The sequence below is a fragment of the Limulus polyphemus genome, unplaced genomic scaffold (genome assembly GCF_000517525.1).
Source record: "Limulus polyphemus unplaced genomic scaffold, Limulus_polyphemus-2.1.2 Scaffold842, whole genome shotgun sequence".
In the NCBI taxonomy this organism is placed as follows: Eukaryota; Metazoa; Arthropoda; class Merostomata; order Xiphosura; family Limulidae; genus Limulus; species Limulus polyphemus.
Window position 1 is genome coordinate 345,544 of NW_013666452.1, and position 23,532 is coordinate 369,075.

The window sequence follows — 23,532 nt, forward strand, 5'->3', positions numbered from 1 at the left end:
TTAAGTACATACATACGTTATATATATATATATATATATATATATATAATTATGAGTGGATCCCAACCTATAGCCATAGAGTGATGCATTCTGAGCCACCAGAATCATGACGAGAAAGTAAGCAACACCAAAGTGAACAAATCTTCTCCTCCATCTGAAGAACCCCAAAAGCAACACCCCAGTTTTGGAATGACAGAATCATGTATGTCTTACTCAACCTGAGGAAACAGAACTCATCCAGTCTGGAATTATGAACACTCATCCTCCCTCCCCAGCGGTGTGGGCAAGGTAAGTTCCACTTGCCTCCAGAATTATGGGGAGGACATGGAACAACTGTACTCAACAAAAGACTCATGATGGAACCACTCTGTCTTTCCAATTATGAGGAGACAGTGGATCCTCTTCCATGAACAATGTTCTGAAAAAATATTGATCAAAAAGAAGGGTCACGTTCAATCCAACCAAATAACCGAGTGCCAAATCTAAACTGGCATTACGAGTAGGCTTTCACATTGGCTGGTGCTACTCCTACCAACATCTGGGAAAAAATATCCAGGGACCCAGATAAAAGGACCCCCAACTTTGCCCTCTTCTCCAAGAGTGGAGAAATTAACTCTAACACTCTGTCTACCACCCCAATGACTTGAAACTAGGTGTGGTAAGGACTCCCAAGCTCCACTAGTAGAACCCGGGAGTGAGTAATGCATGTTGGGGAGTACTGAGGAACAGTGCTCTGGTAACAGAGTAATAGGTGACTCCAATTTATTCAATACCATGATTGGCAAGAACAGGCAGGATCCCCTTATGCTTTACTCATGATAGTCCATGAGTGGAGGTCCAGCATAGTACAGTAATATCACCTGGTCGGCCTCTACGTAGTTTTATGGAACACCTAATTTCTATCGAGCCTGTTGCAACCTGTTTAAAGTACACTGAATTAGTGGTTGCTAGTGTGGAATTGCTGGGCAACACTTGCCACAGAGTGGGATCCTGTGAAGACGAGGTAAGGGACCCTGAAAGGGAGCAATGAAATATTAGGTCGTCAAGAAATTAACGTCGCTTTTTTTTTAGATGAAAAACCCAAACAATTTATATATCAAAACAAATATTTATCAAATGAAATAGTCTCCATTCTTATCGATGATGCTTTTCCATCTTACAATCAGGTTGTTAAGGCCCTGACTAAAAAATAAGTTGACTTTGAAGCAAAAACATATCGATGTCCTCTTTAACACCTTCCACATTTGCATACATTTTCCCATTAAGATGGTGTTGCAGCAAACGAAAAAGATGGTAATCTGATGTTGCCATACCTGGAGAATATGGTGGGTGGGGGAGAACTTCCCAACCCAACTCCATAATCTTGTGTTGCATCAAACGTGCCACATTGGATGTGCACTGTCATGGAGAAGAAGAACGCCTTTCCGATTGACAAGCGAAGGGCATTTCTGATGAAGGGCTTGATTTAAACGTTCCAGTTGCAGAATATAAATCTCTGCATTGACAGATCGCTGTGGATTGATGAGTTTGAAATGAATTACTCCTCTGATGTCCCACCAAATGCAAAGCATCACTTTCTGCAGATGGAGTCCAGGTTTTGGGGCTGGAAGTGGTTTTTGTCTAGGACTGAGCCATTGTTTTTCTGCATTTAATATTTGTGTAGAGAATCCATTTTTCATCACCGGTGGCAATTCAAACCCAACTACCTTCTTTATGGAGTTTCCCCATATTCCTTTGATGTTTATGTATTGTTTCATGAGAGACATGCAATTTCAGGGCCATTTCACAAGTTTGTTGCCTTGGGTTAGACTCAACAAGCATCTTCAGGTCATCAATATCAATTCCAACATGTCAGTGTCTGCCATCACAGTTTTTAAGGCTAGTCAGCTGAACGTAATTTGCTGAACCACTGTTGACACTTACAAATGTTCAAAACATTTCCATAAACTTCTTTGATGTTCTTTGAGGCTACAGAGGCATTGTTTACCTTCTTGTATTCAAACAGCATTATATGCCGAATGTGTGTCTCGTCATGTGCCATCACTATAAGGGATTAGAGTACATTAAACTTTACACATTATATAGGCTACATTAACATGACATTTAGGAGGTTTGTTTAACTATTATAAGTGATGTACAGTTTGGGGGGGGGGGGGGTAATGAAAGTTTTCCAAAACGAGACATAATTTCTTGACGACTCAATACTTATCCCTCTTTATAATCCAGAAGAAGTGGTTAAGGTAGCTACAAGGGAAAGGCTAAACCCTCAGATGAAAATACTGCCAGATCATGCATATAATGTGAGATAAAAGTATTGGGGAGGTCCACATAATATCCTCCAGCTAGCAATTCAATCGGGCTGCTAAGGACATAGTAATGTGACAAATCTGATTAGACGTGACTCACAGAAAATCCCGCGCCTTCAAAGAGAGCCCAGAATAAAAAGTCATTGTCTAGCATCTCTAAAGGTATTAGGGCAGCCAACAAAACCTCCAAAACCATCATTGAATATGACAATGAACATAGAAATAAGAAATAGCAATCAGATGAATAGGTGAAAAGGATTTATCCCCTTTTCTGTTTGACAGTGTCTTAGGTAAGAAGAACTGGTCTGAGGACGTAGATAGAAAGAGAAAGCAGTCCGTGGACAAATTGTGCAAACCACTCCAATTGGTGATGTCTGTAGTTCATCCAGAACAAAAAATAAACCTTCAGGTAAAAGGGATACATGGCACATGAAAATCAGGTCACAAACAGGTGTTGGGAAAGGGCACGTGTTGTAATCTTAATATGCCTGTTAAGTAACTGGAATGGTCATTTTGAACCAATGACCCAAAGTGACTTAAGAAATCCAAAGAGTACTGAGGACTCAAAGAATATTTAGTTGTGAGTACTGTCTGGTAATTGATAAGGCTGCCTTATACAGGGTGAATGTGGAAGATACAAAAACTTTTGCCAAAGAGCCAGGTCCAAATATGTGTAATGGTTGGTATTTCTGATCAATACACCACTGCCAATATGTATGTCATTTCCGTTAATAAATTTCCATCTCGGGACTAAGCAAAAATTGAAACAGATAAATGGCATCTTATAAATTAAACCCTAATGCTGTACGAAAGACTGCAAAACCTCTATGACTGAAGCTTTAATTTTCTAGATAGCCAGATGTACTATATCAGATCATGACTGCCTGCATAGAGATGTCCTAAGAATAAGCGGAGGAGGTGGACACTCTGGAAGGTTCTACAGAAGCAGAAACCTGGGTGGAGCTGCTGATCTGGTGCTATCAACAGAACCCAAGAATAGGTTGGAACAGCTCATATTTAGTACCCTAAGTATCATATGAATTTGGGGAAGGCCTAAAGTTGTAATCTCATCCTGTCCCAACAGAATGCATCCATTGCAAAAGCCCGAAGGTGAGGTACTGGAGACCAAATTGCCAGTAGAGTGTTCCAATAACAAGCCAACCCACTAATCAGTTGCAAAATAAGAGCCAAGGTGAGGTACTGGAGAGCAAATTGCCAGTAGTTGGATGTTCCAATAAGAAGCCAACCCACCAATCAGTTGCAAAACAAGAGCCAATTGAACAGAACCTTGCAATGCAGCATCTATTCTGTTGGGAGAATCTATATGGGTTGAGACAATTAACCTATTACCACAGGCATCATCCATGGAACAGGGCAAGCTTGTAGGGTGATATGATAGGAATGGTCCCAAGAAAGGAGGTCCAAGCTTTGAAAACAAAGAGCACTGCATCAAGTTCCTCATTGATGAGAAACACAAGACATCACTGGGGAATTGTCATAGTGAAGCCTGACAATTTTCCCCATAATAAACCCAGACCATGAGACATTGCCTTTTGAAGAGCAAGGACTAAAACACTGTGTAGGGAAGCGTTGTCATCCATGCATAGACCCTGGAATTCCTGACTGTTATATATGCATCTCATTCCTGAAGCAAGGCATTTATGAAGAGATGGAACTCTGATGGTAGAGGAACCCATATCTTAGTTGTGTCCAGACTGAACAACCCCCTTGAGATTGAAGAATGATCATGACTAAGGAAAATGGGGAATCCAGTGAATCAATTTATATTATCCCTTGGTTGCATAATGACCTTTATATGAATCTCTTTTACTCTCGTTCCAAAGGCATGAGGGATGCCCATATTCCCAGAAGATAAAGAACCTGCTGTGCAGTGGGAGAAGGCGAGGTGACTAAGAATGGGGTTTCTGTTCCATAGCATTGAGCCAAATAGAAGTTCATTGAGAATAATGATCTCAACTAAGGAAACTGGGGAATCCAGTGAATCGATGTTTACGATTCCTTAGTCACATAAAGACCCTTGAAAGGATCTCTTCTGCTCTTGTCCCAAAGTTATGAGGGATTTGAATGATGCCCACAATCCCAGAAGAGAAAGAACCATCCATGCAGTGGGAGAAGGAGAGGTGAGTAAGAGTCAGGCTTCCTTTTCCATAGCAATGAGCCAGATGGGAGTCAGTTGAGTCCAACTGAGAGATGAGATAAAAAATAAAAAATACCCAAACTGATGACATCATATATTGGAACAAGAATAGATGTCTCATCTCAGCTATGAAAATGAAGCCTGCCTTGGTTGTTTCTGAAAGTAGAATCAGGATGTGATGTTCTGCCAACTGACAAGATGGTTCCAGCAGTAACCAGTCATCTGTGGAATGGCGTGTCCACAGTGCAATGAAATGGAGGTGACAAGAAAAAAACTCATACAATACAGCAGAACCCATGCGAGTCTGAAGGTATAAACCCGTAACTGAAGTACCCAACCCTTATGCACTCACACATGCACAACAAAAAACAATAGTGGTGGAGTGCCACCACTATGGCAATATGCATATAGAAGCTGACTACAATGAACTTGGACATCCACAGTCTCAGTAAAAAATGTCCACTCAAATTGAGGAATGAGTAAGATATATGACTGGACACCAATCTCCTGTCTTCTTAGGCCCAACAACCAGTGGGAATAAAACCTTGGAAGAACTAGCATGACTCTCACACTATCCCCAGACAAACCAAACTCTGATAGCTCTAGATCTAAGTTCCAAATCCTAAGGGTCTGTCGAAGATGGAAATACTATAGATTAGGTGATTATAATGGTGAAGATATAAACTGAATGATTAATCCTGACTCAAGGACCTGAGGTGATCTTTGGTTAATGTTACCACACGTCCAGAATTTCTGGGAGCCAAGCCCCCACAGACCCTGAAGGCATACAATAATCACTGACACCACTGGCAACAATCTGACTGAGCAACAGAACCGGTAGATACTAACAGAATTTATTCTGGATACCAATGTACCAAGTGGCTGATGTTAGGGTCAGGACCCACAAATAGGGTGGAATTATGACTCCCTGTAGGAACCAATGAAATTCAAGATGGCAACAACAAAAGAGATGAAGGTACAAGCCAACAATTTAACTAATGTGCATGCTAGCAATGGTTCCAGCTCATCATCAATGAAGGTTGGTGATCCTGAGAGTCTTCCAACAAAGTGAAATGAAAGGAAAACAAAATGTTAGACATTAAGAGTTGTAAGTCCTTAGACGTACCCTGTCCCATTAGGGGGCATTGATCTATTCAGGTTAACTACAAACTCTGCCTCAGAAAATGCTTCTACCTCATGGTGGTAGACTAAATCATGAAGTTCTGACAAACATGTCGGATAAGGCATAAAGTTCCCTTCACGTAACTAAGAAATAAACCTCCCTACATGAACCACAATGTGCATGGATGGAGAGAAAATTAATATTTGCTCTTAGACCTTTCAGCCATCAAGTAAGGTTGCAGGATCAAAAGCAACTGGGGAAAGACCCAAGACATCACACTCTCAATGAACCAACTGAAGAAAACAAATCAAAGGCAACTTATCCCCAAAGTGGCCTCCTTTTTTTATATATATGTCATTTAAAGACTGTGTTGATAACTGTTGATTGGAACAACATTTGGTCAGGTAAGTTTGTTTCATTAGAGCAAAGTAGCATTGGGGTATCTGTTGAGTTCACTATAAGGAATTGAACCCCAAATTCCAGCATTGCAAGTCTGTAAACTCACTACTGTCCCATGGGGGGACTGAAAAGCCAACAGACTAAAACAAGTCACAGGAAAAAACAAATCTAAACTCTCTCCTAAATATCGAGGATCGCCATCAATTCCAGCCTCAGAGCTCCCTGGAGGCATACCACAGAGCTGAATATAGATCTCCATATCACTATGTATAAGATCACTGACAGTCTCAACAGAGAGTGACCCCCCAATACACACACCGATTGTTGTGCGACACTAGATATCAGAGGTGAGACCAATTTCTTCTGTGTTGAGAATTCATACAGTAAATTGGTTTGCCAATTGAAAAATAAAACTTTTTTTGTATGAAAATCAACTCTGTAACATGGAGAATTTTCAAAATATCTCTGAACGATTGAAATATTGGGAAACCTGTTAAGTGATAACATTATCTAAATTAGATGCTTATATACAATACTAGGATAGAGGGTGCACTGACAAAGGTGGAGTGTGTCACAAGATAAATATCACCCAGGGCAATTGAATGGGGTATAAAAGACTGGAGCAAGCAAGGAAAAATCAGAAAAATGCTTAGATGGGCAAAGGAAGAAACCCTGGTAGTCGATTAATAGCTATAAATGAGAGACGAGATAAGTATGTTTTAGAAAACTGTGACCTAAACATTATAACTGATAAAAAATTTCTGTACATAATATTACATAGGTAAAAAATCTGTTTTAATAAGTTTATTATTACATAAAATTTCTGGAAATTATGTTTTCATAAAGTATTCATATACAATTTTCTTTTTTTCAATTCAGAAGATTGTGTAATTTTATAAACTTACCTTCTAGTAGATGACATCTACTAAAACAGTTTATACTGTGTTGTTTAAGAAACATCAAGGAAAATAAAACTTATAGCTTGCTTTTCTTCTGAACCAAAACTGTGTCCATGAAACATTGTAAAAATGCAAATATTTCTTAAAATTAGTTATTTCCTGTTTTGTGTGTGTAATAGCATTACTACTTGACAAAACCAGTTTTAGTTATGAAAGAAGTAAAAATCAAATTATTAAATTTAAAAATTTTGATCATGATTCAATCAGCACAAAAATTATTCTATATCTTTTACAAACTAGAGTTAAATTATGGGCAGTTTCACATCATACAGCTGCCTGATTATTTTTATTTCTTGTATGCTTGTCACTATTAATGATTTCACCAATTCTGATCAACTTACCTTTCTCATCTTTCTTGATAACATCTTCATGCATAAGGCTATGAAGTTTTTGCAGTGAGGGATCTGGCTTATCATCTGTCTCCTTTTCTTCTTCTTCCTCCTCTTGTGGTTTTGTTGGACACTGTTCTTCTGAAGTTTTCAGCTTTCCAACTACAACTCCTCTGGAATGATCCTCTTGTCCAATGCAAACATTAATAAGCTCTGCAGCATTTTCTGAACACTTCCTTTTCAATGGCTTTAAATACACAATCTCCTCTTTATTTCCTTGATCATCATAAATGAGATCTTTATCTTCACACATTTCACCTACAACAAAATTTTTATCCTCATTAACTTGTATTTTATTTTCCCTTTCATCAGATGTTGGTGGACCATTCTCTAAATTTTCATAATTTGCAGATGATCCTTTCAAGGATATGTGTACTGGACGGATAGGTTCTAGGGCCACAGGACCCAATTTTTTTCTGTAGTTTTCTTCTGTTTCTTGATCTGACATCTCCAGCTCTGGGTTTGCTTTAGTTTCAGGTACTGTCTTAGTAAACATAGTTTGAGAATCAATGATGTTGGCTGAAGAATCTGTAGAAATGATTACTGATAAGCAATTTTCTTTCATTCCAGCAGAACTATCTAGCACTACACAGTTTGGAGGTTCTTCCTTCAACTGCTGATATGTTCCTGTACTTTCTGCTGATACAGACTGACAACACACGCCTGTTTCTTTCTGAATCACACAGTTCTGATAATTCTCTTCAAAGGGAGTTATACGTTCAGAAGGCAGGTTTGGTTCTGTTTTTCCAAAGAAATCACAGGAAGTACATATCTTTTGTTTTTCATGAGTACCAGTGATTAATGAATCCTTTTTTCCATTACTTAAACAATCTTCAGAAACTTTCATTTCTATGCCACTGCTCTGACTAGAGACATTAGATTGATTGCAGGTGTAACAATGGTCTTCTGAAATATCTTTTGCATAAGTCAGTTTGTCAGAAAGCATGTGGTCTGTGTTACTTATCATTTCTGAGGGGTTCTTCTGTATATCACCCATAGAGGTATATGTATTTAAATCACCACTACAGTTGGTTATGGACAAAAGGGTCCCCTGTTCTTTACTGAAGTCTGCTGCTGCTTCATTACTTTTTTGTTCCCTTTCAATAATATTTTGACTGTTCACACTAGGAATGGTAGGATTACAGTCTTTTAAGGACTGAGGCTCAACACAGTGTTTTGTTTCCAAAGGCTGAGACTGATCCGTAACTGTTTTTCCATCACAACTCTGTTTGTTTAAGTCCAACACTGAAGAGGGCATGAAAGCAGTAATTTTTGATGACAGGTTAGTCCTAGAACTCTCCTGTACTGAAGAACTGGTAGACGATACAGCCAACAGAGAACCAGACCCAGCAGTACTAGAAGTACAGATAGTTCCTCTCATGGGTACAAGTTTGATAGAAGGTGATGTATTAGATACCACCACAGATTTCACAAGCACCTTATTAACCATTGATGAAGATCCAGGAAGGGATAGAGATGATCCTGATGGTTTCATATGTGAGACTACTAACCTGACTGGTGATGTTGATAAAGAGTTACTAGTTGTTAAGCACACTGTACTAGTGGATGCTGAAGAAGAACTGATTAACTCTAACACTGACAGATTGGAAGATTTTACTGTCTTCAATGCGGGTCCCCCTGTTGGAAGAGTCACAAACTTAATTGGAACAGTTTTAGAGGAGCTAAAAGGGACACTGACTCTAGTCATATTGTTGGCCGATGTCAGCAGAGACCGCTGGCCACCCGAAGAAATTGTGTTTTTAAAAATTAAAGTCAAACGGCTTCCTGGTGTATCAGTGATGCAATTGCTCAGTTTAGAAGAAATAAAAGGCAAAGAAGAAACTGGAGTAGAAGCAACAGAACTTACAATAGCATGATATGCTGTGCTCATATCAACTGGTACAGACATAACCCCAGTAATAACAGAAGGTTGGGAGGCTTCAGCTTCTTTTTGTAGAGATGTACATTTTTGTAAAAAGTTAGAAGGCACTAAAGTACTTATCTGCTCAGTGCTGACTGAAGCAGAGACAGTAGTTACACTGGATTGCATACAAGTAGCAACACTTTGCTGATTAGATGATGGTTGAGTTACAACTGAACCAGTAGTAATAACTATACTGGGTTGAGTGCTCTCAGAAGCTAAGTGGAAAGTACTTGTTTCTTCATTGTCAGCTATACTAACTGTAGTGTCTGGACTAAGTTGTTTGGAAGCAACCAAAGTTTGTGAAGAGGCAGTATTTGAAAAACAAGTAGAAGAAACTAGAGTATGTTCAGCACAATGCAATAAAGCTGAAGAAGCACTTACTGGTGTTGAATTAGTGCTAACAGTATAAGGATGTGAAGAAGTTCTTTGCTCCACCAAACATGGACCAAAAGCAGCAGATGAGCTGCTGGGTGTACAGGTAGTACTGACTATTGTATTTCCTGTTAGATTATCAAGATCTGAGACAGAAAATGAACAAGACTGAATACTGGCAGCTGATGGAGTGCAAGTAACAAGTTTTGTCAATGAATTACTCTGGAGTGACCTTAAGGAGATACTTGAATCATAGTGAGTGCATGGAACAGTTGATGGTTGTTGAATAACTTTCTGACTGGCTGGTTGGCTCATGGAAGACTGAGAGATTGGACATATTACAGAAGCAGCACTCTGAATAAGGTTGGTACTGATGCTACTCAATGCTAAATTATCATCATCTTTATGGTAAGATTCATCAGCTGTAGAAGGTTTGGTAATTTCACTGGATTGGAATGATGATGAGATTTTATCTACTGAATCGTTCATAACTGGTTTTATACTGGTGTTCAAAGTATTGTTCTCTAGGCCTTTCTTGTCTGATTGCTCTGCATAAACAAAAATAAATTATAAATACACATTTAAATACTTTAATCATAATCTAGATTAAGAATATCATATTTCCAAATTTGAAACAGAGGTATGTTATAAAATAGTTTATTTATCTGACTTTTCAGTGAAAGATAAAAAGTTTCTTATGTTACAATAATAATCATGACAAATATTTTCCCAACTTCATATCCATGATAATATGTAAAGAAACTTAAATTGCATAATAACTGGCATAATATTTTGTAGCCTACTATGCACCTTTACCTTTAATTTGTCAAGTATATGAATAAGCTCTTCATACATTAATTACTGTACATGCCAATTGAGATATTTACATAGTATTTATAACACCAAATTGTTGTTTTTCTTTAATTTAACACTCGATGTTTTGTTTTACAGCTTCTTCTGAAGCATTCCACTAAAACACAAATCATAACTGACAGTACAATACTTCAGATGGTTTAAATAATAACATCTGATTTGAAACAACCATCCATCATACAAATCCTTACCAAAGCCACCAAGTACACTGACAGAAAGTTCAAAGAAGCTCTTCTCATCAAACAATTATGACCACAGATGAATAGGGACAAAGGATGGTGCCTATAATTTTCACAATTTATTTTTTTCATCCTATCTTTTGGTTATTTCAATCTGTAACTTTGATAGAACTTTTGTTTACTACAGGTAACAATTAATTATTTCAACAATAAGCCTTACTAGTTAATATGCCAAATGCATGCTGTAGAAATACATACTAAAGATTTGATTATAATTTATTACTTAAACCATTTGAAGCTTTGTATTGTCAGTTGCAGTTTGTGTTTTAGTGGAACACTCCTGAAGCCGTAAAGTGAGTAAACATTGAGTGACAAATTAAAGAAAAACAACAATTTGTTGTTATAAGGTCTTTATTTCTAGTTTTGATATGTTTTCTATACACAAATATGCACTACAGAAATCTAATTCAAACTGTTTATTATTTAAAAAAAAATAATATTGTGCCTACACATAATCTATTAATTATTATTAAATTAACAATATATTTTTTTATACACATAATGTCTGAAAAGCAGTAATGATTTGTGGTTAATGCCATTGTTAGGTGTTTTTCATAGTCATGTCTTATCTGCAGTTTCTAATATGAAGGTAACATCATGTCAGTTAACTTCAAAATTAAGATCAATAATTATTTATGATCAAATGCACTTCAATGTGTTTTGTAGTCTACCAAAAATATATTACACCCCTATTTCCTCAGAGTATAATTTTACAAACACTTATACGTGTGATGGGGCAGTTCAGAATAACACATTTCTTCAGTAAACTACTGCATAAAAAGTATTTTGCATTCAAACCATATTTCATTAAAACCTACCCCAATATTTTAAATATTACTTGTGACTAAGAAATACATGTACAACCTAATTATTCTTAATCTTACACGTTAATAACTTTTCTAATCTTCTTTTCCTAATTTTTTTATTTCAAATTACAATGACACTGCCTAACAAAACATAACACGCTGCATAAAACTAATAGTATATATCATAACTTGTAATTCAATATTTGTTATGAAAAATTATTCAGTACATAAATATTTCTAACTGTGGAAAGATGTGAAAGCTTATAATTTTTTCACTTTCAGGAGAAATATCCTACATACCTTCTATAGACACGAGTTCAGTAGAACTTGAACAAAAATCTGTATCATGGTTAGGTTGAACTATATAATGCTGTTGCAAAGCTTTTGCCTCACCATCATTATTCTCAATTTTTAATGTCTGTAATTTTGAAGGAGACTTTGATGTAAAGTTTACATTTCTTGCTACCGCATCCATCACACTATTACATAGCCCCTGACAAACAGCTATTGTGTTTCTTGCAGTACCTTTGTCAACTGAATCCATACTTGACTCATCACTAGAAAAGGTACTATCCCATTCTTCTTTAGTCCTTTCCCTCTGACTATTTGGATTGTCAATATTTTGGGCAGTAAAAGACAAATTTCTCACAGATGGACCAAGTGTTTGCTCCCTCTGACTATTTGGATTGTCAATATTTTGGGAAATAAGAGATAAACTTCTTACAGGTGGATCAAGTGTTTGCTTATTGTGAAATTCATGCTGAAGAACTTGATTACTTCCAGATCTCAAAGACTGTACTCTGGGTGATAGCTGGTGTGATGTAGAAGAACAGATATGACTACTATTAACAGATGCTGGTATATTTTTCACAGGAGTGATGCTGTTAGTGTAAACTTCATTTTTGCTATCCTGCATAAAGGAAATATCTAGTCCTTCACGGACATGCCCATCACCATGTGAGGGTATTAATGTTGGTAAACCTGATTCTCCTTGAAACTGAGTTTTTCTACCTACAGAGGTGATTCTTGACAATCCCCCAACAGAAGGCACTTCAATCCATTTTGACAGTGGGCTTACAGCTGTACCACTATCCAATGCAATAATTTTAGCAACAGGTGAAGAAGCATTTCTACTAACCTCCACAAACTTCAAGCCTTCAGCTTTACTGCTGCAATGAATATCCAATAATGAATCACCTAACCTTTCATGGTAGTTAGTTGGTCGGTAGCAATTTAACACAGAAGCAGAACTATTTACAAAACCAATATGTTGATAAGAGGTTTTCAGTTCTTTCTGACAGACATTATCTGATGTTTTCACAATTTCCTTGTTATCCAATGGACAGATGAGTGAAGAGCCATTTGCTTGATCTTTACCATTTAAAGAGTCAGTATGGTATATATTTGAATTTCTTGATGCCATCACAACTGTTGGTCCAGTGTTATGGACATCTGAAGACAAACATGTATATGACTGAGAGTCATAGTCAGAGTCTGGGCTACTGCTAGATAAACCTGGCTGCTGGCCATTGGTTATCTCATTTGCTTCTTGTTTAGAATTACTCGAACTATCCATATTGTCACCCAAAGCTTCAGATAACATAAGTTCTGTATGTTTGGTATTGGCTACTTTTTCTTCTGTACTTTTCTTTACTTCATTGTTTTGTTCACATTTTCTTATTTCCTCATTCTTTGATACTATTAATGTCTTCTGGTATTCTTTAGGGTCAGTCAATCTTTCTCCATGCTGATCGACATCTGTTGTTGATGTACTGTCCACCAAAGTGGACAAACTATTCCCAATACTTGTTGCCATGATAACCTGTGAAACTGTAGGTTGAGATGAATTATACTTAGATGTGGTGGCTGAATGGCTGATAGAAACAACTGATTGCAATTGATCTTCACTTAAACTGGTATTATGTGGAGTCACTCTCCTGTTTGATGACTGAGGTAGATTTGTGCAGTGTTCTACAGGTAATGCTTTTGATTTTTCTGAAAGAGTAAAAACAAAAATAAAAAAAATTAATACCAATAAAAGTAAGGGAAATAAGGCAAAAAATATGTAAATATAAAATCTGTGTCTTGCATCAAATAGCTGTTAATTCAAATTTTAATAACCAATAGTTTCTAAACAGCTATCACACAAAAAAAGAGGAGCAAATGATAGTATCTAAAACCCTACTATATATATATATATATGTGTGTGTGTTTCAATTCAACACAAAATGTACCCTGGAACATTGCATACCATACCTATCATGGGAGATCATAGTCCAAATAGGTGTACAACTACTATCAAAACAAAACTATTACTGCAGTCTGAGACAATGACATTTAAAGTAATAAAACAAATTCTGATAACAAATCCACTTTAGACAGGCCAAATATTTTCTAAACAAATGTAATGATGATTTCTTCTCTTGTATTTATAATAAAAAAATGAATATAATAGACTGTATAGTAAATTATGTGAAATTATTACTACATGCAACACAGGGCTAGGTGTATCTATAAAATTGTCTTAAAATAGCATACAATATAGTTCTCTCTAGGAAAAAGAAAAACAGCAATAATATTAATGAATAGCCATAACTAACAAAATGAAAGGTTTTGCACATATATGTTAGTCTGATTTGAAAAAACAAACCAATGATAAAAGACATATAAAAACACTTAACTTCATTTGAGATGTACTAATCCAACAAAAATTGCATATAATCATCATAAATTTCATATAATACATGCAGAGTGAACTTATTATACTGTTAATTTTATCTCAGACATATAAATATTGTTCAGTCAATATTTTTAAAGATGTAAAACATGTTCTGAGCCATCTTACTTTAGAAAATTGAGGAAAGATCTGGAGCTAAAATTTTTTAAACACTTCTTTATATTTGTGTATTAAAGAGTACTAATAACAATGAGAATTTACACACCAAATATTCACCGAGTTTTTACAGCAAATTTGCTTTCTGAACTAAATATTTATTGCCATAGTTAACAATGCAAAATAGCTAGTCACTTATGACTTGTTTAAAAATTATTATCCAATTATGACTATCCATACAGGATATGCATAATTAAATTGTATTTGGATCAAGTACATGTGTTACAACACTTATAAAACACATCTCTCCCCCAAAGTTATGACTTTTTTTTTAGAGATACAATAAGCAAAATAAGACCAACTATTTCCTACATGAAAAAATATGCATAATGATTTATATATATTACACTTAAATCTATAGGCATCAATCTACCTAACTGACTGATCATCTTAAGAAATCATTCAATGTAACCAATTTCCAGCAATTTGTCACTGATTTTTCAGCTGTCAAAAATCACATAACTGAAATGAAGCATCTTGAGACATTAATAATACCTCAAATTAAGAATTTTCTCTTCAACCTTGCACTTCTCCTTTTAAGAGTAAGACAAATGAGCAAATTTTTTCTAAAATCATTACATCTTATTAATTTACCATACTACAAATTTATTTTGTCATTTCATTACATTTAAATTAAATTACAATTAAATTACCAATTTTTTTTTCTCAATAAATGAATCATCTGTTAATCCTAAAATAAGCCATTTAAAAGTATGGTGCAAAGCAATTCTCAAATTTAAGGATTTTTCAACTATCACCTTTGAACAGTTTACAGTATTTTGACTATGCAAGCAGATGAAACTGCTATCTATCAAAGTGACTAAAGTTGAAATAAAAAATAACTGTTTGGCTATTATAGCGATATCCACAGTGCATAATCATTACACGATTGGTACCATAAATTTCTTGTCATGTTCTGTGCTGATAAGTTTCTAAGAAAACCACATTCATATTATGTACCAATCAGTTTCTGACCACATCTATATTCTGTACTGATCAGTTTCTAATATGTAAATACATATATTTATATATTAGAAACTGATACTATATATATGTATAGATACACAAACACAATGTACTGTTCTGTTTCTTATAAAACCACATTTATACTGTTAGGGACTATCTAGAACAGGGTTTCAGCAAGTTTTCTTACATGTTCAGGCAATTCTGTTTCCTTACACCATACAACTGAACAATTATAACAATTCTTTTTTATACATATAGAAGCAAAAGTAAAAAAAATATATTAATATACTGTACATGAACTTCAGGTTTGAAATATTAACATAATATAGTTCCTACACATTCATGTTTAAGATATTTAACTATTAAAAAAAAACTAGTGACAAACAGTATTTTATTACATGTAAAAAACACTATCAAAATTCACTGATGATCTTTTGTATCATGTAATAATCATGGAAATCATATGGTTTAGTAATTTTAAGATTTTTCTTCATAATTATTTTTTAACTCTTTATTCAACTCAAATTTATGGATTTTCAACTACCATCTTTTGAAAAGGTCACAGTATTTTGTTGCTGGGATGGATATGGTAAGCTGACCCAAAATGACTGTGCAAGTAGATGAAGCTGCTATCTACCAAAGTGACTAACAGTTGAAATAAAAAAATAACTGTTTGTTACAGAAACACGTACTCTGTAAAATCATTGCATAACTGTTGCCATACCAGGTAATTCATCAGGTACAAAAACTGGAATGAATAACGAGTATTTTATGTTAAAATTTCAAACATATCTGCATTATTTTTACTGCAGCATTACTTGTTTTTATGCATCCTATAACACAAGTGAGGAAAATGTCTTACAAAAATATATAATTTAACATTTTACATCAATCCCCTAAACACCCCAAGGATCCAACCACATTTTTCCTTTACCACACAAAATCTTGTGAATATTACACTTCATACTCAAATTTTAAGATACTTAAAACTTGTATCAGGGTGATTACTCGTATTATCATAAAAAAACATTTTACATGCTTCAAGATTATATAAAAACTTAGCCAATCAGGTACAAGAAAAATTAATTGCATTACAGGCTTCAACTGGACCTCTCCCAAGTTCTCTTTATAGAGATGTTTTTGAGTTGTTTGGAATACTTCCTGATTTGTAATAAAAATGAAATACATTTGTAGCTTCCTGAAATTTCTACCTTTGTAAAAGGAGTCTCTTTACCCACAGATTTTTTCCCTTTCAAAAATCATATTTAGACACACACAAAAAAAGAAAAAAATCAGATTGTTTCAGTATGTGTGTTTTCTATTTACATTTTCAGCTTCTTCACTCGTCTATCAAATGTGAACCCATTAATTTACAGTTATTTAGTTATAAATGCATTAGTTTACGAAAATAAATAAATATCCATTATTAATATTACATTAGTGTATGGAAAATTTTAACTTTTTAATGTAAATAAATAATTACCGTTTCAGTCTGAACTGGTAAACATTCTTCTGCACATAACTAACAAAATATTATTCAGTATAGTTTGATAAACTGTTATCCTCACTTTTAATAACGTACCTTTGAATAACTGATCAAGGTCACGTCTCTAAATTACTTTGTAGATACTTGCGTACAAAGAAATAGAACTACAGATGCAGCACAGATTCAAAACTGTCAGGAAAGTAGAAAAATTTAAATAAAAGTATGTCTGAAAAATTAATGTAACTGCTATATAATTTTCACATTTTATTTGAAATTTTGTGAAATGACCAGTGTTTTCCCTTGGTTTTGTGCTAAGATGTTGTTTCTCTTGTTAACTGTTTTTATGAAAGGACAACTTTTTCTCTTCAAATGTTAATGAAATTACCAGCAGATGATATCTTGTATGCCTAAATAAAAAATGTGTATGGAGAAAGTAATATACTAAAGAGAAGGATGCTTAAGCATGTCCTTAGAAAAAGATAAAATCAGCAATGAGCCAACATTATAGTGTACAATAGTGACCCATGGAATCCTTTAGTTTCTTAAACTGGTTCTATTTCCACTTATCACTGTTCACATGTTTTACCAAATAAACTTTGAATATTATTCTATTTTCTTAAAATAGGTTTTAAAAGAAAACAGATTGTCACATATGTGAGTCAGAAAAGCATAGGCTAACCTACATTACAAATTCTTATAGTATTTAATATTAAAAATTCTTAAGTTTTTGTGAATATTTTAGTATTTTAGTAAAAATTTATACAACATACATGCTTTTTACAGATATCAAAAGTATAAAAGATGAAACTATTTTAACAAGTTTGAAGTGCAAAATGTGACTAATTAGAAAATAAAACAATAAAAATTAGCAAGTAACACACTTTTCTACAAGTTCAATTAAATATAACAGTAGAAAGTATCACAGCATACAAATATAAAAATACATGTATTGATATAAATTTTGTAAACATTCTCAACAAAATACTGTTTGTGACATTATAGTACACTATAATAAAGCAAGTCTTTGTACATAGACTTTTATATCACAGACACAAAAACATTATTTATGTATACTGTATATTGATCCATAGGAATGGTAGAATAATTTTCTGAGAATGTAAAAAGCTAAGGGACTTGTGGGTCTGTGTACACAATATTCAAATATTTTGTTTCTTGAGATACACCTTGCAAATAATTTAGGTTATAGTGTGCATGGAAATATATTTCATTAAAACATATTCTTGGACTTAAAATATTCAAACACTCAATTCATGGAATTTTTAAAACCTGATAACCCGAAATGTATAGTAAGGGAACATATTTCCCATAAGCATTTCCTCATATTGTCTTAGAAAGTACTATAAATCACTTTTAATTTTTTAATATTTCAGTATAAATCAAAATATTATACATTCAGGGAAATAATTTAGCTAATTTGCCATACTAATTTAGCAAAATCAATTTCAAATTCCACTTGAAAACTTTTTGATTGGGGACAATTGCATAATACATATCCTCAACTAACTAATGAAAATGTGTTGTTTCTAACACATAACCAACTAAACAGATTTACATGCAAAGAACACTCAATTTAATGACATCCCACAGTAATGAAAACACTGACACTCTTAATTAATACCAGTAGTAACTACATTACAACTTACAGTACACACAGTTAATGCATCAAATCCAACTATACAGTTAATTTTCTTTGCTTAATTAAATACTTCATGTTTCTAAAATGAAATTACACCAACACAGTACACTATTTTTTTAACTCCTGTTACATTTCTTGGAGACAATATAATAAAAATGTATTATCTAGGTTATATAATGAAGTGTTGCAGAGGATGTTTACACTCAACCATCATACTATTTTTCAAAATCAAGTACCATTCTAACAGCCTGGCTAAACTGTACAATTAATCCAGCCTACTTCTCCAAGTTGTTTGAAGTTTCTTCTGTGGTTATTTTACTTTCAACACTGAAAAAAAAAAGTTGTTTCTTATCTGCATGCTATTCTCAGAATTCTTGGGCCATAATGGAGTCTAACCTAGATGTATACAGCCTCTTACACAATGGAAGTAAATTGTTAAGACATTTTATCTTTTCAATTGGTATTCTGTCCACAAGCTGCATATTCCTGGGTTCCTAATTCCTGCAGTAATGTACTTTTGTATCCTGGAAAGTAGAAATCAAACTCACTGGTACTAGAAGAAATGTAGATCTATAACATTAAAGAGCTACTAATAATGTGGGAGAAAACTTTTTGCCCATACTTAAGAAGTACTGTTAAGTGTTTCTCCCATTTCTAGGTAAAAATTCCAAAATTCATTTTGTTACTGCCTTTCTTTACTTTGATATATTTCTTTATCTCTTTGTTTACTGAAAAAAAAAAAGCTTTACCAGAAAACCGAGCACACACGGAGCAGTTCTACATTGTGAGTTCATATTGTATGTTGTAGATCCTTCTTTTCCACAGCATTGACAAACTATCAGTAAATTTCAGTTGGACTAAGTAAACTAAATTATGTACATGTAGTTGAACAGTTTTTAACACTATAATAAAAGTATGAATCTTTATAAAGCTAATTCCTTCCCTGTTCATTACTCTACATTGAAGTTTTCTGTAATTATGAATAATACATTAAATAAAAATGAATATGAATTGTAAAACATATTTATAAATTAAAATATTTTACAAGATTAACTAGGAGCTTTGATAATAATGCAATATTATTCTCTTCACTTCGTTCTAAATAAGATATTCATATGATCACTTATACAAATTTACAATCACTTTGAATATGTGAAATCTAAATTATTACTATACTAGCTGGAGTACCCACCCCCTGGACAGAAGTTATGTGAAAATTCATGATTAACAAAATGTTATCTTAGGACATGAAAAGTTGATTCTCTTATATGTAATTGTAAAAAATGTAAAATGCCTATTAAAACTGCAAAACACAAAACCGAAAATTTGTATGTATTTTCCCATGGACTCAATGAACCTCCAAACCAAATTTGGTGAGATTGCATGATGTTACATACTGCAAATATTCCTCATTTTTACTAACTCAGAACATAAAACAAGTCTATTGCAACAGAATACAGATGCATTCAAACTAGCTGCTTACATATTTCCATTAAATTTCAAATTCTCTGTTGAATTTGAAAACTCAAACCCATCTTTAACAGTAAATTCATGATTTGTATGCTCCTGAGAGTAAGAAAGCACAAAATTATTTAAAAAAAACTGGATTTATGGAAGGTCTATTTTACGAATTTTAGTCATACAATACATCATTTCAGCATGAAAAGCAACTAGTCTGATTTTTTCATACATATATTTAAATACAAGTTAAAAAAACTAACAAATATCTTTATAATTTTATTAACCTAAATGTTGGATCTTCCTTTTATGCCACAGATATCCTACTATTATTTGATATATGGTTAACCTTACAACTATAAACCACTTTACTAAAAATTATCATTTTATTTCCCTTATATTGCATTGTTATGATTTCATTACTGTTTTCCAAGTTCAGTGATTGATAGCTTTAAACTTTTCTTGCACTAAAAGTGTTTCTTTTCAGAAATGTAATTATACAAAACAGACAATTTCTTGAATACTAATACAGGTTCTTACTGATTATGAAATCTCATCATTATAGGAAGATATAAAGCAGTCCTATAGACCTCTTACCAAGTTTCCAAAACAATGAAGGAAAAAATATTTAACAATAACTTTTATGTGAAAAAAGGCAATAAGTGAAAAGAGAATCTGTGACTGGGACTTGAACCCAGGGTCTCTGGCTAATAGAGCCAGTGCTCTACAACTGAGCAATCCAAGAGTATAAACCATCCACATTTCCATTCACTATAAAGGTTTATATCATGAGTATTTAAGTCTGTGATAAAACTTTGTATAGTTTGGTCGGACATGCCTGATACTCAAGGTATGAAACTTTATAAGTGAACAGACAGGGACAACTTGTATTATTTGATATCTCAGTAGTAGATCACTGACCTGTTAGAGATCCTGGGTTTTTAAAACACCAGTATCAAACAGCAATTTTAAGAACAAAATCAATATACAATCCATGTGGTAATGCTCTTTTCTTTTCCAAGTCATTTAGTTTATAAGAAGATATATCAGTGATTGCATCATAACTTTTATAATTGAATGAATTCCCACACTACACATAACAAAATTATTTTCAATTTACATCTACAAGGCTGAAACACATATTTTTTAATCAAATGAAGTCTATAAACTGTTTACTAAAGCTATTAGTCTTTCATTTGTAAATTCAAAGATTCAAATAATCTGCAATTACATCCAATTATACCAATGAAAAACTTCAGTTATGCTTCTCTATTTAATCCTGAACCAAGTTCTAGTGAGAAAGCTCCAAATATAAAAAATGTGTAGAAACTTGAAAGTTAACATTTTCCTTACTTGAAAATGTATTTCTGATTCTCATCTCTTCACACAGAAAAGCTTGATTCCTACTTGCATCTGCCTGTGAGATTTGCATGCAACTAGCCATGAGCTTCATCCAACCTAAAATACACTTATTTAATGTGAACTGCTCTAGTGCATAATGTCATGTGACTATAGCCCTCCACTGATAAGAGGACAACCCAACCTCCATGCACGGTAGCTCCTCTAACTACTTGTGATAATATTAACTTCATTCTCAGACAAGGCAAGAAAAAAGTGCATAGGAAGCGGAGAGGACAAGTGAGAAGGTGTGCACAGTGAGTATCTATTGGAAATGCATTTTCAGTTAAGGAAAATATTAACTTCTGAGACAATATCCTACAATGAAGCGTAGAGACCAGTGCAAACATTAAACCTAGATGAGTATCCTTCAGAAAGCACCAGAAGGGAAAGCTCATGAATGTAACACCCAATGGCAGGGCTCTACAGGGGCACACTAGTGGGAGACCCATCTTGTTTCAACCAGTGTATACTCTTTGCCTAGAAGAAATGCAAAAAAGAGCCCCATGTGTCAGGGGGATGGTCATCATTTTTGCATGACCCACTGAGCACTAGCAAAAAAGCAGTTGATGATCCAAGACATGTTGTGAGGTTAGTGTGCATTCAAATCATACGATGTGTGTCTGACCTCGACTAAACTGTACAGACATAAACAAGGGTGATGAACCAGTCCTGCTACAAGAGGGCACACTAGCTCTTTGAGGAGTGACCTGCACTACATAGACAGTGCAACCACCATCCTACTTCCCACCATATTGTGTTGTACACAATCAGTGAGGAACTCTCTAAGGTCCACTACCACAGTGGTTAGGAACTGGTAAGCATCCAGCATCTTCTGTGCTCCACTTGAGGGGGAGGGGGATTTGCATTGGGGAGACCCAGACAAGTGCCCTGATTCTTATTGGATGCCTGCTGGAAAGGTCCTTTACAGGAGACAGTGCAATGGGTGACTGCAAAACCCTATCCTTAAAAGCCAGCAAGTGCAAGCCAAAGAAATGGACAGTTACTTCCCTGGTACCAGCTATTTCCATGATAGTCCATGGAAGGTATGGTCTGGATTGGGCAATTTAGTAACTTTAACACCAAGTGGACATCTCCAGTGGTCTTGAAGAATGCCCTATTTCAACAGTGGGCACTGGTAGAGCCAGGGTTGATAAGTTCAGTGCATTCCATTACCCCTGACCCAATAAGAGTTTTGGCAAGTAACCATTCTTTGGCAGTATTCTATAAAAGGGAATAGGGTTGGACAAGGGTACTGAAGAAGAAAATGTTCTTGCCCTCCTCAAAGACAGCATGTATTTTGAAGAACAGTGACCAGAGGTAGTTAAATTCCTGTAGGAGATGAAACAGCCAGATAGAAAGATAATGGGATACAAACATGTGTGGAGACATCCACATGCCCACCTAAAGAATCTTGTCTTAGGGCAGATGAATGTTAGATACAATAGAATGAGAGAGATGATGAATCTGATGCAAAAAATAGGAAAGAGACTGCAAACATCAATATTCATGGGAGAATACATGAAATGGACAAGTTGATAGACCAACCTTGTAAGAATAAAAGGCAACAGGTCCCTGGATGAAGAAGAGAACTAAGTTAGAAACAAATGATGACAAGAAAAAGGAGGAGGCTGGAAAGATGAAATGGAAAGGAAAGACAAAGATACAGAAGGGCTGGTTTAATTAAGACAAACCAAAGTAGACTATAAGGACTGATGCCAGGCCACCTCATCCTAGGTCTCCAGTGAGTCAGGAACATCTTGAAGAAATGGAGCCTGACGGAAATCACAGAGATAAGTGTGAGGGAAGCCTACATCAGCTAAGACATCATCCCATCCCACTAATAGAGGAGCCAAGTAAGGAGGAATATAGTAGAAAAAGAGGTATGGGCCAATGTGGTGAACAAAAGATGATGAACCTTTCCAGAAAACACCTCTGGAGTGCGATGAACTGCCTCCAATATAAGGTGAAGTGACAAGAGGTAACACACAAGACTGGTAAGAAAGAGACAAAGATGTGAAAATTGGGCACTAGAAAGGGACACTAGAAAGAAAAATACAAAGACTAGGAATTAAAGAGCAGAAATGAAGACTGGCTGTAAGCCAGGACAAAAGATTCAAGTAAAT

The 23,532-nt window shown here is 34.7% G+C and overlaps 1 protein-coding gene across 3 annotated transcripts in view; it reads right to left on the reverse strand.

Annotated features, from left to right (window-relative positions):
- LOC106460818 (serine-rich adhesin for platelets-like) overlaps window positions 1-23,532 on the reverse strand; it is a 68,159-nt gene that overhangs the window by 11,408 nt on the left and 33,219 nt on the right. For all 3 annotated transcript variants that reach the window (XM_022387622.1, XM_013920560.2, XM_022387623.1), the window contains exons 5-6: window positions 11,849-13,543; window positions 7,287-10,178 (exon numbers count right to left, since the gene is read on the reverse strand). In XM_022387622.1, coding sequence (XP_022243330.1) covers window positions 7,287-10,178; window positions 11,849-13,543 — 4,587 coding nt within the window. The remainder of the gene's footprint in view (window positions 1-7,286; window positions 10,179-11,848; window positions 13,544-23,532) is intronic.